The sequence below is a fragment of the Nicotiana tabacum genome, chromosome 10, assembly GCF_000715075.1.
Source record: "Nicotiana tabacum cultivar K326 chromosome 10, ASM71507v2, whole genome shotgun sequence".
In the NCBI taxonomy this organism is placed as follows: domain Eukaryota; kingdom Viridiplantae; phylum Streptophyta; class Magnoliopsida; order Solanales; family Solanaceae; genus Nicotiana; species Nicotiana tabacum.
This window is the reverse complement of record NC_134089.1, coordinates 27,454,358-27,468,834: the sequence shown is the minus strand read 5'-3', so window position 1 is coordinate 27,468,834 and position 14,477 is coordinate 27,454,358. Positions and strand designations below refer to the sequence as shown.

Here is a 14,477-nt window from a genome sequence, read left to right as displayed (position 1 = left end):
ACAGTGGAAAATAGACCGTTGCAGTGATGAGGCTACCGTGGCCGCATAAAATCAAGCGCAGACCGCGGTCTTCAACCTTCAGCTCAACTTCAAACTCTCTGAATCTCTCCTCCGCTAACCGCGATAAAGGGACCAGTGTCGCGGTAGAGGCACTGGTGCTGCATAAAAGCACTGCGATCAGCGGTGACTTGAAAAGACTCAAATTGCATCTCTCTGAATCTTTACCACCACGGACCGCGAGATCAAGACTGCCTCAGCGGTGGATCCTCCACGTCCGCCGTTGATTTTCTGTTGTAGCTCTTAGTTGACTCAGCTTTGACTTGTGAAGGTTTCACTCCCTTTTGAGTTGGTTTTGATTTTCTTGTCTCTTTTTGACCAAACACTGCAAGCAAGCACAATAAGTTAGCTTTTGGGAATGCTTGTACACACTTTTAATCCAAAACTCAAGTAAAAAGGAGCGCAAAATAGACTAGAATCCCAGTTATCAGGTTCCTATCAAATTTTGGGGTGACTGTGTAAAGACTGTTGTATATTTGATCAACAGAATACCTTCGTCAGTATTGGAAGGAAAAACACCTTTTGAATTACTATATGGCAAGGTTAGCAAGTTGGATCATCTAAGGGTCTTTGGTTGTTTATGTTATGCAAGAAATCTGCCTAACGGAGACAAATTTGCACCTAGATCAAGGAAGGCAATCTTTATAGGTTATGTTGAAACTCAGACGTGATACATGTTATATGATATGGAGACACGATCTTTTTTGTTAGTAGAGATGTTCCATTCAGAGAAGTATACTTCTCTTTCAAAATGGCAATTGTTAAAGAAGGTGATCCATTTATCCAGCAAAAAACTCAGCTCATAATACCTCAACCAGATCAAATCTCTACTCCATGTAACAATGTTGATACAAATCATCATACTCAGCCCATATCTCTAGCACCTCTTGCAGATGCCTCACTCCCTGAAGATAATGTTGAGATTGATATTGTGGATGCTCAATTACATAATCATCATATGCCAGATGTTATTGAATCAACCAATGAAGCTAGTGAGCAGCATGAGCCAGTAGTTACTGAAAACTAGTGAGCAGCCTGTACCAGCAGTTGTGCCACAGGATGGTGTTGTCACGACCCAAACCGATGGGCCGCAACGGGCACCTGGTATCTTACTCAATCGAGTACCTACGCAACGTATCTTTTCGTGTCATACTATCATAGATAACTGAGCCGAAAAGCTGGCGTGAGATAAGTAGGGTACAACATGTAATACCAACTTATACATAAGACATATGAGCCTATGAGACCAAAATAACCATCCGTATACTGAACATAGGCCGACAAGGCCATACAATCTTTTACTTACATGACATATGTCTACAAACCTCTAAGAATATGTAATTTTCATAAAGGTCGGGACAGAGTCCCGCCATACCAAAAAATACATGTCTAAATACTACTAACCAAACAAGCAACTCCGAAGCAAAAGGAGAGCACCAACATCTTCTGCTGAACTGATAGCCTACTTGGAGGGCTCTCAACCTGCGTATCGGGACCTGTGGGCATGAAACACAGCATCCCCAGGAAAAAGGGACACCAGTACCAATAATGTACCGAGTATGTAAGGCACATAAATAAGTACATAATAGACATAGAAGAAATATAGAGTAAATTACTCAACCTGTATGTCTGGATAACTCCGTAAATCATGAAATAATTATAGTGTCATGCATATGCGTATGAATGTCATGTCGTGCATAGGTACATGTTTCATAACATCATCAGCCTCTGAGGGCATCCCATCATATCATCTCGGCCACTCTGGGGAAATCATCAACGTATACCAGCTGATCATGTGGTGATGCGTATATAACGATGTAACATTTTCCCATATCCCATGTAAATATAATATACATATATACGTGTATATAACTCCATCTGGTCATAGGTCAATGTACGTGAATAAATGCATGAAATGAATAAGAAATATATTAATAAGATTTTCTCGAAATGACATAAAATCGATATGCCTCTCGGATAAACTTTATCAAATATGTATTTTTTTTAAACCCATGAACAGAAGATATAATAATAATTCACATAGGGAATCAAGAATATAGACACCCCTAGTATTTCTATGAATGGAGTCATTTTGTGAAAGTTGCGTATTTTGCTGGCTTCATTTGTATTATTTGGATCATGCCAAAAAGAAAGAAGGGATAGCCTTGACATACCTGGAGTAGGGAAAAATCCATATGATATTCTTGGAAAAGGTTGCACCGACCCGCAAAAATTTTACGTTGTTAATCTTCTAATAATTCTTGTTGATTTGGTTGAAGAAATCTCGTTGCTACTGTTTTGTAGGGATTTTCATGAAATTTAGCAACAAATTAAACAAAGCTACCTTACTAACCTCTAATCCTTACGCCACATTGTTTGTATGGTACGTTTTATTGTCTATATGATTTGTATGGTGAGTCTTATTGTCTATATGGTTTGTATGGTAAGTCTTTAGAGTTGAGGTATCTTTTATTTAGTGAAGTAAGTTTCCACCTAATAAGAAATGGCTAAGAGTCATTTTCTTAAGGTGTGGCCTACTGCCACGTGTGGGGTGGGGTGGAAAATTTAATTTTTTATTCATTTATTAGGTAATTAGGTAATGTCCCGATATCCGGTAATTAACCAATTACCCGCATAATTTGAGAATTGCCTCAAATTACATAAAATGATACTCACTTTTAATACACTTTCTATACCTTACTATTATGGCCATATGGTACTTTGTATGGTACTAGCCCACAAATACCGGGCATTTTAGCTCGGGACATATTTTATCCCAAAATAAATCTCATTCCCGAACTTACGTCGATTAACTTACGATGAAACTTCAACGTACGAAAATGTGGGATGTAACATCTCATTTACGATCTTATATCAATTTACTTGTGGCATATTTTTATATACGAAAACATGGGGTGTGAAACGACCCTGGTTCACCAATTGTGAACCTGTCATGATGGCACCCAGTCTTCGCGACTAGGTAAGCCTAACACATTGCGGAATTTAACAGTTCGAAATAAAAACAGTAAACAAACACTAAATAGAAAAGGAAGTGTATAACGATGCCACTTGGCACATACACTGAATACACAACTCCTGAAAGTAACATCCCAAAACCCGGAATCCCACGGGCAACACAGGTTACAAGAAGTCTAACACTGCTCTAGTCACCAGAATTTGTCTAATACAAAGAGAGGAATCGAAATAACAGCTAACAACTAGGGATGGAATGAGAAGGAGACTCTGCGGATCTGCGGACGTAGCAGATGTATACCTCAAGTCTCCAATAATGCTCCCTGACAGCTACTGGCGGTATGCCTGCTCAGATGTACCCCGATCTGCACAACAAAAGTGTGCAGAAGAGTAGCATGAGTACACCACAGCGGTACTCAGTAAGTGACAAGCCTAACCTCGGTTGGGTAGTGACGAGGAAGGTCGGGGCCCTACTGAGGTTATAAAAAAAATAAAGATGTCAGGATAAGATAAGAAGTGCAATTGAGAACCTACAGTAAGAATCTATGCAGGATAATAAGAGTACAATAACGGAAACAATGATGAAAGCAAACCATAAGGAAAGTAACCGGGGATCTCTAAGTATCCCGAGGATCTCTTAGTATCCTCGTCATGTACTAGGGATCTCTTGGTATCCCGAGGATCTCTTGGTATCCTCAATATAAGCCAGGGATCTCTTGGTATCCCGAGGATCTCTTGGTATCCTCAATATGTACTAGGGATCTCTTGGTATCTTCAATATGTACTAGGGATCTCTTGGTATCCCGAGGATCTCTTGGTATCCTCAATATCAACCAGGGATCTCTTGGTATCCCGAGAATCTCTTGGTATCCTCAATATATGTGTCGGGGATCTCCCGGGACTCTAACCCGTAGTCCCAAAGTAAATGTGCAGGGGGAATCTTCCGGGAATCTAAACCGTAGTCCCAAAGTAAAACACAGAGCAGCAACACAAGAATATTAAATTAAATGCTAATTTCGTACCAAGTAAACATTTACTTCTAGCCCAACATGCTTCACGTAATGCAATTCAGGAAATTTAAGCAAATAGGCAATTAAGTCAACTAAACATGCCTTTCTAGACTAGGAACATGCTAAATTCACAAGTAGCATAAAACAAGGAAAGAACTCAATTGAAATACTTAAGGAAAAATCGGATTTTCAACAATTAGCTCAAATACGCGCTTGTCACCTCACGTACAGGGCATTTCAATTATCAAATATAGCACATCCTAAGGGGAAAGGTCCCCCACACAAGGTTAGACAAGCCACTTACCTCGAACCGGTACAAAAATCGCTAAGAAACAATGCCTTTGCCATGAGTATCCGACTCCGAGTGGTCCAAATCTATTCAAACCAATTACATATTGTAAATAACATCGCAAGTAACTAGTTCCACTATTAAAATCAAAGCTAAGGCGCGAAAATAGGTAAAATGACCAAAATGCCCCTCAGGCCAACGTCTCGGAATCGAATAAAATTTACATTTCCAGAAACCTCGTACTCTCACGAGTCTAACCATACCAAATTTATCCAATTCCGACACCATTTGGTTCTTCAAATCTTCATTTTATATTTTTGAAAGATTCTACAATTTTCTTCCCAAATTCTATCTCAAATCACTAATTAAATGATGAATTCAAGCCTAAGTTCTTTTAGAAACTTCAAAACACACATTCTATCAAAAACCCGACCAAAACATGTCCGAATGACTTGAAATTTTGCACGCATATCCTAAATCATCTAACAAAGCTACAGCAAATTCCGGAATTCCGTTCCGACCCTTGAATCAAAATTTAACCTATCAACCGGAATTTGTCAAAATACGAACTTTCGGCATTTCTAGCCTAAATGAGATGACTTCCAAAATATATTCCGAACACGCTCCCAACCCCGAAATCACCTAACGGAGCTAACGGAACCATCGGATTTTCATTCCGAGGCCATCTTCACACTGTTCCGATTACGGAACCATTATTTCAACACTTAAGCTCTTATTCAGGGACTAAGTGTCCCAAAACACTCCGAATCCCAACACCGAACGTCCCGGCAAAATAGAATAGCAGAAATGAACTTAGGGGAAGCAGTTTATGGGGAAACGGGGCATAAATTCCAAAGACGACCGGCTGGGTCGTCACAGGGTGCAACATCATTCCCCCCTTTGGAACTTATCATTCTTATAACCCATAGGTCTTGCGAATACTTTAGTACTCGTCTTGCCATCTAGGCGACTGTTCTGTGAATGAATCCCAAAGGCCAGGGTATTCCCCCCTTTAAGCCTCTTTCTCACACCACGACTTGTTTCCTTCTAATCTTGTAACTGTTGTTACCTTCTATCATGCAGCCTTTACGACTCTAACATTGTATATGCGCCTGACTATTCTCTTCTCTTTCCTCCAGCTTTTAGCCAATCTCTAGGCTTTACTTTGTGAACATATATAAAATTATGTCAAGTTGTTCCTCTGGGGGCCATTAGCTTTACTACATCTAAGCAGGTCTTATCATACCATAACTCTTACTTCGATTTATTGTTACTAAGTTCTGCTACCGAACTCCAGGCTACTTTTGTTGCTTGTCCAATATGTATAAATCTATGTTGTTTAATGCTTCCACATTGCTGTTCATCTTAAGAATGACGACTTAATCTCATCTCATACTTTATAACTTTTATCCATCCATTTTTGATTTACCTCTATAATATACCACTGATAACTTGAAACTTCTTACGTCATACCTTGCCACTAGGTCTTACGTTGCATCGAGGAATATTTGAAGTGATTTTCCAGATCCACTTAGGGGATATACTGTACTTTAATAACCGTAGTTTATAGTATCTCGATGTGATTTACTTATGTGGGTATTTTAATCCCGTACAACTCATGAAATCCTCTTCAAATCATTACTCAACCTAAGGCCCAAACGTCATCCTTTATCTCACAAGTACACCGTCACTGTACTACAAAGGCAGCATTCCATCTCTTCTAAATGCTACTAGTCTTAGACTCCTTTGAGTTCATTCAGATTGTACTGAGCTTTCTATAATTTAGAGAAACCATTAGCTTTCTTATTTTCATGAGTTTAATCCCGAGGATTTATTCATTCTAGTCACCTTTTCACTTGCATTATCTCATTCTTACTCCTATCTTCCTAAAACTTTGTCGTTTCACCATTTTTAGCTTGCGACTTACACATATCTATTTATACTACTCGCAAGTTTCCTTAAACTTGCTTGCATCATAGATTTCCTTGTGTTATTCTAGAACATCACGCGAGACATTACATCGTCTCTAACTCTTCTTTACTCTCTCGGCTAAATCTCTCAGTACCTAGAAACCATAGGCTGGAAGATATGCTACTGATGACGACGTTATCATTCCTAGATACTGAATACTCATGCTTCTAGCCTTCTATCTAAAGTATGGACTATTTACATCCTTCTACATTTGATTATCTCGTACGTTGTTCACCTTCCTTACTTTAAAATATCGCATCACATCTTCTATCTCTTTTATAACCTCCCTTCCATATAGGTTGATTCACATCCACAACTCTTTATTATAATATTACAATCCGGTGGGAGCTTCATACTGACTTCTTGTGAGGTTGTTACTTTTCTAACTGGCTTTATCGTAGAGACGTTATAGACTATAGTTCTAGTACTATCTCTCTTGTACCTCTGATATTAAGGCTGGTCATGCAATGTTCTCGATCACGATTTCTATAATTTTCTAGGTCCAATAACCAGGCTCCTGATTTACTTAGTTGATGCAACTCTTAGTTCCTCTTCCCTTTGATCAACCTTCATGTAGGCTTAAGCTATCTTTCAATATGCGGCTCATGGTATTAGTTATTACTTTAGTACTTCATGGACTCTATAGAATATCCAGGATATAGTCTTTTAACAATTCAATGCTCTGTCTATGACCTGGACTCAATTCCTTCTTTTAACTCATATCGAAATCTTCTATGGCTGTATGATTATCAACATATATGCTGCATATATAAAATTCTGAACTCTTTAAGTGCGTTCATATCGTAACCAACTCTGGATCATTGATCGGATAATTTCTTTCATTCCATCTTCGCTTTCTTTCAACGTATGATATTATTTTTTCTGGTTTTTCTGACCCCTTATTACGTCCATACTTAGCTTATTTTAGTGTCCATATATGCCAAAGTTTTCGTGCAACTCATATGATTTCGAATATTACTTTTAATTTTACTTCCCTTTTATCAGCCACGGTAAGTGCCACTTTCCTTTGGAGTGCTTACAACATTGTTGTGAGACTGTTGTTACACGACCATTTCCTCTTTAAGTCGTTGTGCTTAGGTTGAAGCCTTCTTTCTTATTTCCTCAGCTAGTCTTTTGTTGTAGTACTTAGGGAGAATCCTCGACTCTCGTAAAGCTGTGAGCTTATTACGGACCTTTTGATGTCCTTCCTTACCTATAATCATCCGTTGTTGCTAACCTCCGTGTCCTCGTGCTTGTAGGGTTTCTTCTGAAATGATATTTTGACTACTTTCCCAGTGGCACTTTCTTTTATCCACATACCTTTGACTACCCCGACTCCTATTTGAATATATCTCAAGTATTATAATGACATTACTGCGAGGCTGAATTCTCTATGTTGGGGTTTACTATATTAATCTTGCATGACCTATTGATTTGTCTGTAACTTCTTGTCTAGTCATGACTAGGCTCTTCCTGAGTCAACTACTAACTACTCGTCGGCCCATTCTCATATCCATATTCCGCGTAATCTTTCTTGGGTTATCTTCTTGTCTTAACGTACCTCATGTACTGGCTCCTTATCTATTAGTAACATCCTGGGCTGGAACCCTTACTCTTGACGTCGTGCTTACATAACGTTCTAGAATCATAGCATATCTGTAACATCTAGATATATGAAATCTCATCCCTTTCTCATTTTTATCGCATTTTTCCTTTATCATTCCATATTCCCCCCTTTAGGGGAGTATTAAGACTTGGATCTATGACGACCTGCCTATAAATATTTTTCGTCTTCATCATTGGCATCCTTTCAAATCATCAATGACCCTTACTCGCCTTGCGGTAATCCTTCTGTACCAAGGATAACAAAATTCCTCACTCGTGATGGTGACACTTAGTGTAACTGGCACATATAGTCTCTTAAGCTTAACTTTGCTCATATTGCTTGTTTTAGGGAAGCGTCTCCCTGAATGACCGTTCTCTGAATTCATCATGGATCTTCTTCTGTTATCTATTTTATTATCGCCAGAACGAAATCTGAAACTCTCATGATGCTGACTATTATCAAATCACTCAGTTCCTAATTCATGTTTAGTTTATCTTGTTCACCAGTCCATGCTGATTTTCCATTATTCTAAGATCTAACTTTTTCCTTCTGGTAATTATATTAGAGTCACAAATTTATTTCTCGAAATGAGGATGTGATGTTATGACCTATAATCTTTGTTGCCTCAAGGCCTGTCACCTCTCATATTTTCCTTCCTTTGACTATAGACTCTGTAATACTACCATTTTTGTTTTGATCTACTGTTGTCATCCATGTTGACATCTTACTCATATTGCTTCATTAACTCTCTTCTTATTTCCCTGCTAACATCTCTATCTATCACCTTATTCTGAAAACTTTAACAAGACATTCTCTTGCTTTTAGCTCCCCTTACTCCATCCACTAGCTCTTCAGGTTGCCTAACATTCTCTCTCTACTAGGGACGTGAGACATACTAAGGTAATATTTATCCTTTCCAGGCTTCCAGTGCCTATCTTTGTACTACTCATATCTAGTTATACTATTTTAGAGTGCACCATCCCGGTGTCTCACAAGGAGATCCATTACCACGTTTGCGCTATCCTTCAGAAATGTCAACTAACTCTGCCAATCCATCCACCATTTTGGGTTACTCTAACCCCAGCAGGATTTTGATATCCCATCCTTTTCTTAAACCATATATATTAGCTCCTATAAGGCATAACTGAGATCGGTGTGGCCAATTGTACATACTTCTGTTATGGTTGAAGGTAACTCAAAAGACTTATATTCCTATGCCTGAGTTGTAAATACTATTAACCTTCATTAACTGGGCGCCTCATACCCTTCTTCCTCTTAATTCTTTTGCTTCTTGAATCTTGTATTTATCTTATGGATCTCTCATTGTCTTTCAGCATAAAGGTGGAGAGATATTCTTGGCTTAAGGCTCCTTAGCAAGAGGCTTATATGTCTTAGTACACACATGATCTACTGAAGACCTTATATTTATCTATCATAAGCATCATGAAAAATCGAGTTCTTCTGACTCAACCCTTATATATCCATATTCATCTCTTACCACCTATCTTTCTAGATGTAGGCATCGTCGTATTATGAATAAGATAGAGTTTAGGAAATTGAGTTCTTACAACTGAGCTCTACCACACGATCTAGAGTAAGAAGAAAGAGTGACAATCCTAAATGCCCTGTAGCTTCTTGCTTATAAGTTTGGTGCACGACACATTCATAAACAAGACTCTACTAGACACGGCTTATAGACTCCCTAGGATAGAACTGCTCTGATACCACTTTTGTCACGACCCAAACCGATGGGCCGCAATAGGCACCTGGTACCTTACTCAATTGAGTACCTACGTAACGTATCTTTTCGTGTCATACTATCATAGATAACTGAGCCGAAAGGCTACCGTGAGATAAGTAGGGTACAACATGTAATACCAACTTCTATATAAGACATAAGGCCCTATGAGACCAAAATAACCACTCGTATATTGAACATAGGCCGACAAGGCCATACAATCTTTTACGTACATGACATATGTCTACAAGCCTCTAAGAATACGTAATTTTCATAAAAATTGGGACAGAGTCCTGCCATACCAAACAATACACATCTAAATCATACTAACCAAATAAGCAACTCCGAAGCAAATGAAGCGCACCAACATCTTCCGCTGAGCTGATAGCCTACTTGGAGGGCTCTCGACCTGCGTATCGGGACCTACGGGCATGAAACACAGCGTCCCCAGGCAAAAAGAATGTCAGTACGAATAATGTACCGAGTATGTAAGGCACATAAATAAGTACATAACAGACAATGAAGAAATATAGAGTAAATGACTCAACATGTATGTCTGGATAACTCCGTAAATCATGAAATAATTATAGTTAGTGTCATGCATATGCGTATGAATGTCATGTCATGCATAGGTACATGTTTCATAACATCATCAGCCTTTGAGGGTATCCCATCATATCATCTCAGCCACTGTAGGCAAATCATCAATGTATACCAGCTGATCAGGTGGTGATGCGTATATAATACCGTAACCTTTTTCTATATCCCATATAAATATAATATACATATATACGCGTATATAACACCATATTATCATTGGTTAATGTACATGTATAAATGTATGAAATGCATAATAAATACGTTAATAAAATTTTCTCAGAATGCCATAAAATCGATATGCCTCTCGGATAAACTTTATCAAATATATATTTTTTTGAAACCCATGAACAGAAGATATAATAATAATTCACATGGGGAATCAAGAATATAGACACCCCAAGTATTTCTTTGAATTGAGTCATTTTGTGAAAGTTGCGTATTTTACTCGCTTCATTTGTATTATTTTGATCATGCCAAAAAGAAAAAAAGGGATAGTCTTGACATACCTGGAGTAGGGGAAAATCCGTATGATATTCTTGAAAAAGGTTGCACCAACCCGCAAAAGTTTTACGTTGTTAAGCTTCTAATAATTCTTGTTGAATTTGGTTGAAGAAATCTCGCTACTACTGTTTTGTAGGGATTTTCACGAAATTTGGTAACAAATTGAACAAAGCTACCTTACTAACCTCTAATCCTCGCATCAGATTGTTTGTATGGTAAGTCTTATTGTCTATATGATTTGTATGATGAGTCTTATTGTCTATATGGTTTGTATGGTAAGCCTTTAGAGTTGAGGTGTCTTTTATTTAGTAAAGTAAGTTGCCACCTAATAAGAAATGGCTATGCGTCATTTTCTTAAGGTGTGGCCTACTACCACGTGTGGGGTGGGGTAAAAAATTTAAATCTTTATCCACTATTAGGTAATGTCCTATTATCCTGTAATTAACCAATTACCCGCATAATTTATAAATTGTCTCAAATTACATAAAATAATACTCACTTTTAATACACTTTATATACCTTACTATTATGGCCATACGGTACCTTGTATGGTACTAGTCCATAAATACCGGGTATTTTATCTCGTAACGTATTTTATCCCAAAATAAATCTCATTCCCGAACTTACGTCGATTAACTTACGATGAAACTTCAACGTACGAAAATGCCGGACGTAACATCTCATTTCCGATCTTATATCAATTTACTTGTGGCATATTTTCATGTGCGAAAATATGGGGTGTAACAGGTGCTCCATCATGCACCACCAATAGGCCTCAGAGGAAGATAGGGCCTCCCATTTGGATGAAGGATTATGTGAATCTTACAAAAGGAGCAGTTGGTCATAAATATCCTTTATCCAATCATGTTGGTTATTCACATTTGTCTACCCCATATCAGTCTTATTTACAAGCCTTCTCAGTTCTCACTAAACCTAGAAGCTTCAAGGAAGATGCAACTGACAAGAGTTGGATTGAGGCAATGAAACAGGAGGTTAAAACTCTTGAGGATAACCAGACTTGTGAGGTGGTATCCTTACCACCAGGAAAGCAAATAGTAGGGTCAAAATAGGTATACAAGATTAAATACAAGGCAAATGTAGAGGTTGATAGATTCAAAACAAGGTTAGTAGCCAAGGGTTACACTAAACTGGAAGGGCTAGATTACCATGACACTTTCTCACCTGTGGCAAAAATGATCACAATTAGGACAACCATTGGAGTACCAACATCCAAAGACTGGCCATTATTTCAGATGAATGTTAATAATGCATTTCTCCAAGGTTATTTGGTGGAAGATACCTACATGGAGATGCCTCAGGGTTTCCAACAAAAGGTGGAGTATAAGGTCTGCAGTTTGTTGAAATCCCTATATGGACTCAAATAGGCTTCTAGACAATGGAACATAAAACTAACTACTGCTCTCATGCAAGATGGATATGTACAAAGTCCATATGATCATTCACTTTTCACTAAGAAACGAGGGGCTGATATTGTAATCATTCTAGTGTATGATGATGATTTATTAATTACAGGTAGTAATGCTGACCTGATACAAGAGGTAAAAAATTCCTTGCATGGTAACTTCAAGATGAAGGACTTGGGGGAACTAAGGTACTCTTAGGTATAGAAGTGATGAGGTTAAAAGAAGGAATAGTTCTTAATCGGAGAAAATATGCTTTGGAATTGGTATCTGAAGTAGGTCTTACTGGTTGTAAACCTGTTTCCACACCAACGGAACTCAATTATAAGCTAACAACTGTAGACTATGATAAGCATATGGGAATCACTGAAGATGAAGAATTGGAAGATATAACAGCTTATCAGAAATTAATAGGAAAGTTGTTGTATTTGACAATTACAAGACCAAATCTATGCTTTGCAGTGCAAGTTCTGAGACAATTTATGCAAAGGCCAAAACTCATTTGAATACAGCAATGAGAATTGTCAAGTACATCAAAGGTTCACTAGGACTTGGTGTATTTTTGAAGAGAGGGGAAACTTATACACTCATAGCTTACTGTGACTCAGATTGGGTTGTTTGTCCCAATACTAGGAGATCAATCACAAGCTATGTTGTGAAGATGGGAGATCCATTGTTGTCTTGGAAATCTAAAAAATAACAAACATTAAGTAGAAGCTCGGCAGAAGCAGAATACAGAAGCATGGTAGTTGTAGTTGCAGAAGTCATTTGGGAACAGTACAACACTAGTTACTACTCTCCAAGCTTGAGTGTTTGATGTCTTTCACACTCCAGCTTGAAGGGGAGTATTGAGAGTCAGGGGTCAAAGTATAAATGAGGAAAGTTTGGGGTTGTTAGTTGTGTATGTAAATGAGGGTGTTAGTTAGGCACGTGAGAGGGCTGTTATAACACAGTGAATCTGGAAATCAGATTCACTCGAACATAATCGCCCTTCTCTCTAGTCTGCACCCATCTCATCATTTCTCTCTCTAGATTCTTCCAATTTGGTCAATGAGAATTTCACTTGCATGTGTTATGAGTTGTTTCCATTACTCGATCTAGCTCAAGTTAACAAATACAACATTTGAATAGATTATATCGTTTGTCGCCGTTTCATGATGTCATGCATTAACAATATGAAGAATAAACTTGCAACATTATAAAGAAAAAATAGAATACAAAATAAACTTATTATATAAAAATTAAGATAACGGATAAAATATAATTATTTAATAATAAGGAAGGACACGATGAGAGAAAAAAGCAAGAAAACAACGCTACCACACCCAATCCGTCGTTCCATAAAGTGACACTTCTTATCGTTGCGAAACGATGGATTTAACGATACGATACATTAAATTTAAGTAATAATTAAAATAAATATTATATTTAAAATAACAGTACGATACAGTACAATAGGTAACAACCATCCAAACAAGAAATGATTTTGAAGAGAAAAAAAACCTACTAAATGATTTTCATTAACATCAAAGTCGAATAGTAATTTACTGATAGAATTCTATCTAGTATTCTAAAAATGTAAAGTTCAACTCTTACCAAATTCTTTCCTTTTTTTCATTCACTATTCAGGTCTCCCGTCTCCTTAAGTCCTTACAAAAGAAAAAAGGAATATTAGTTGCTTGCTAGACCATAATTCAGATGATACCCACTTCCACCGACTCTCGTCGAGGTGAAGTCATTATTTGCATCACCAATTAATCAAGTAGCCCATGGGTATATTTGGTAAAAATTAATTATATATACTTGATATTTATATCAAATCAATACATGCATAAGATGTGTATAAAAAAAAGACTAGTATATTTAATCATGGTTAATTAATATATATTATTACCTCACTAAACCACATATCCATAGTATCTTGAATTCTTGATACGATATAGTACAAATACCTAGTACGAGTAAGTATTTACCGTTTTAAAGATATCTCATAGTATATCTTCTAGTCGTTTTCTATTTCTAATTTACTAATAGATTTAGCTTCAAAGGAGGAATCAAAATGTCCTACGCTTAATGCCACAGCAAAAACTGCGTGCATCTTTGTGTTTGGAGTTAGGTAAAGGAAGAATATTTTGCTCTTGTCATTTTGTCAATCTAAATTTATAAGATTATCCCCTTTGAAATTTATCGCATGATCCTTAAAAAAACAAATATAATTGTTTTGAAAGTCCAATTAAGCACCAGATTTTGATCGGCAAAATGTCGATCGTGGTTCTGAGCTGCAATAGTAATATAGTATCTATATCTGGAG

At 37.4% G+C, this 14,477-nt stretch overlaps 1 protein-coding gene across 1 annotated transcript; it reads left to right on the top strand.

The window, feature by feature from the left end:
- The first annotated feature begins 11,938 nt into the window (after window positions 1–11,938).
- On the top strand, window positions 11,939–12,866 carry LOC142165045 (uncharacterized). The gene is made up of 3 exons (XM_075223688.1): window positions 11,939–12,098; window positions 12,279–12,357; window positions 12,629–12,866. The coding sequence occupies exons 1-3, from the start codon at window positions 11,939–11,941 to the stop codon at window positions 12,864–12,866; spliced, it is 477 nt and encodes a 158-aa protein (XP_075079789.1).
- Window positions 12,867–14,477: the final 1,611 nt, after the last annotated feature.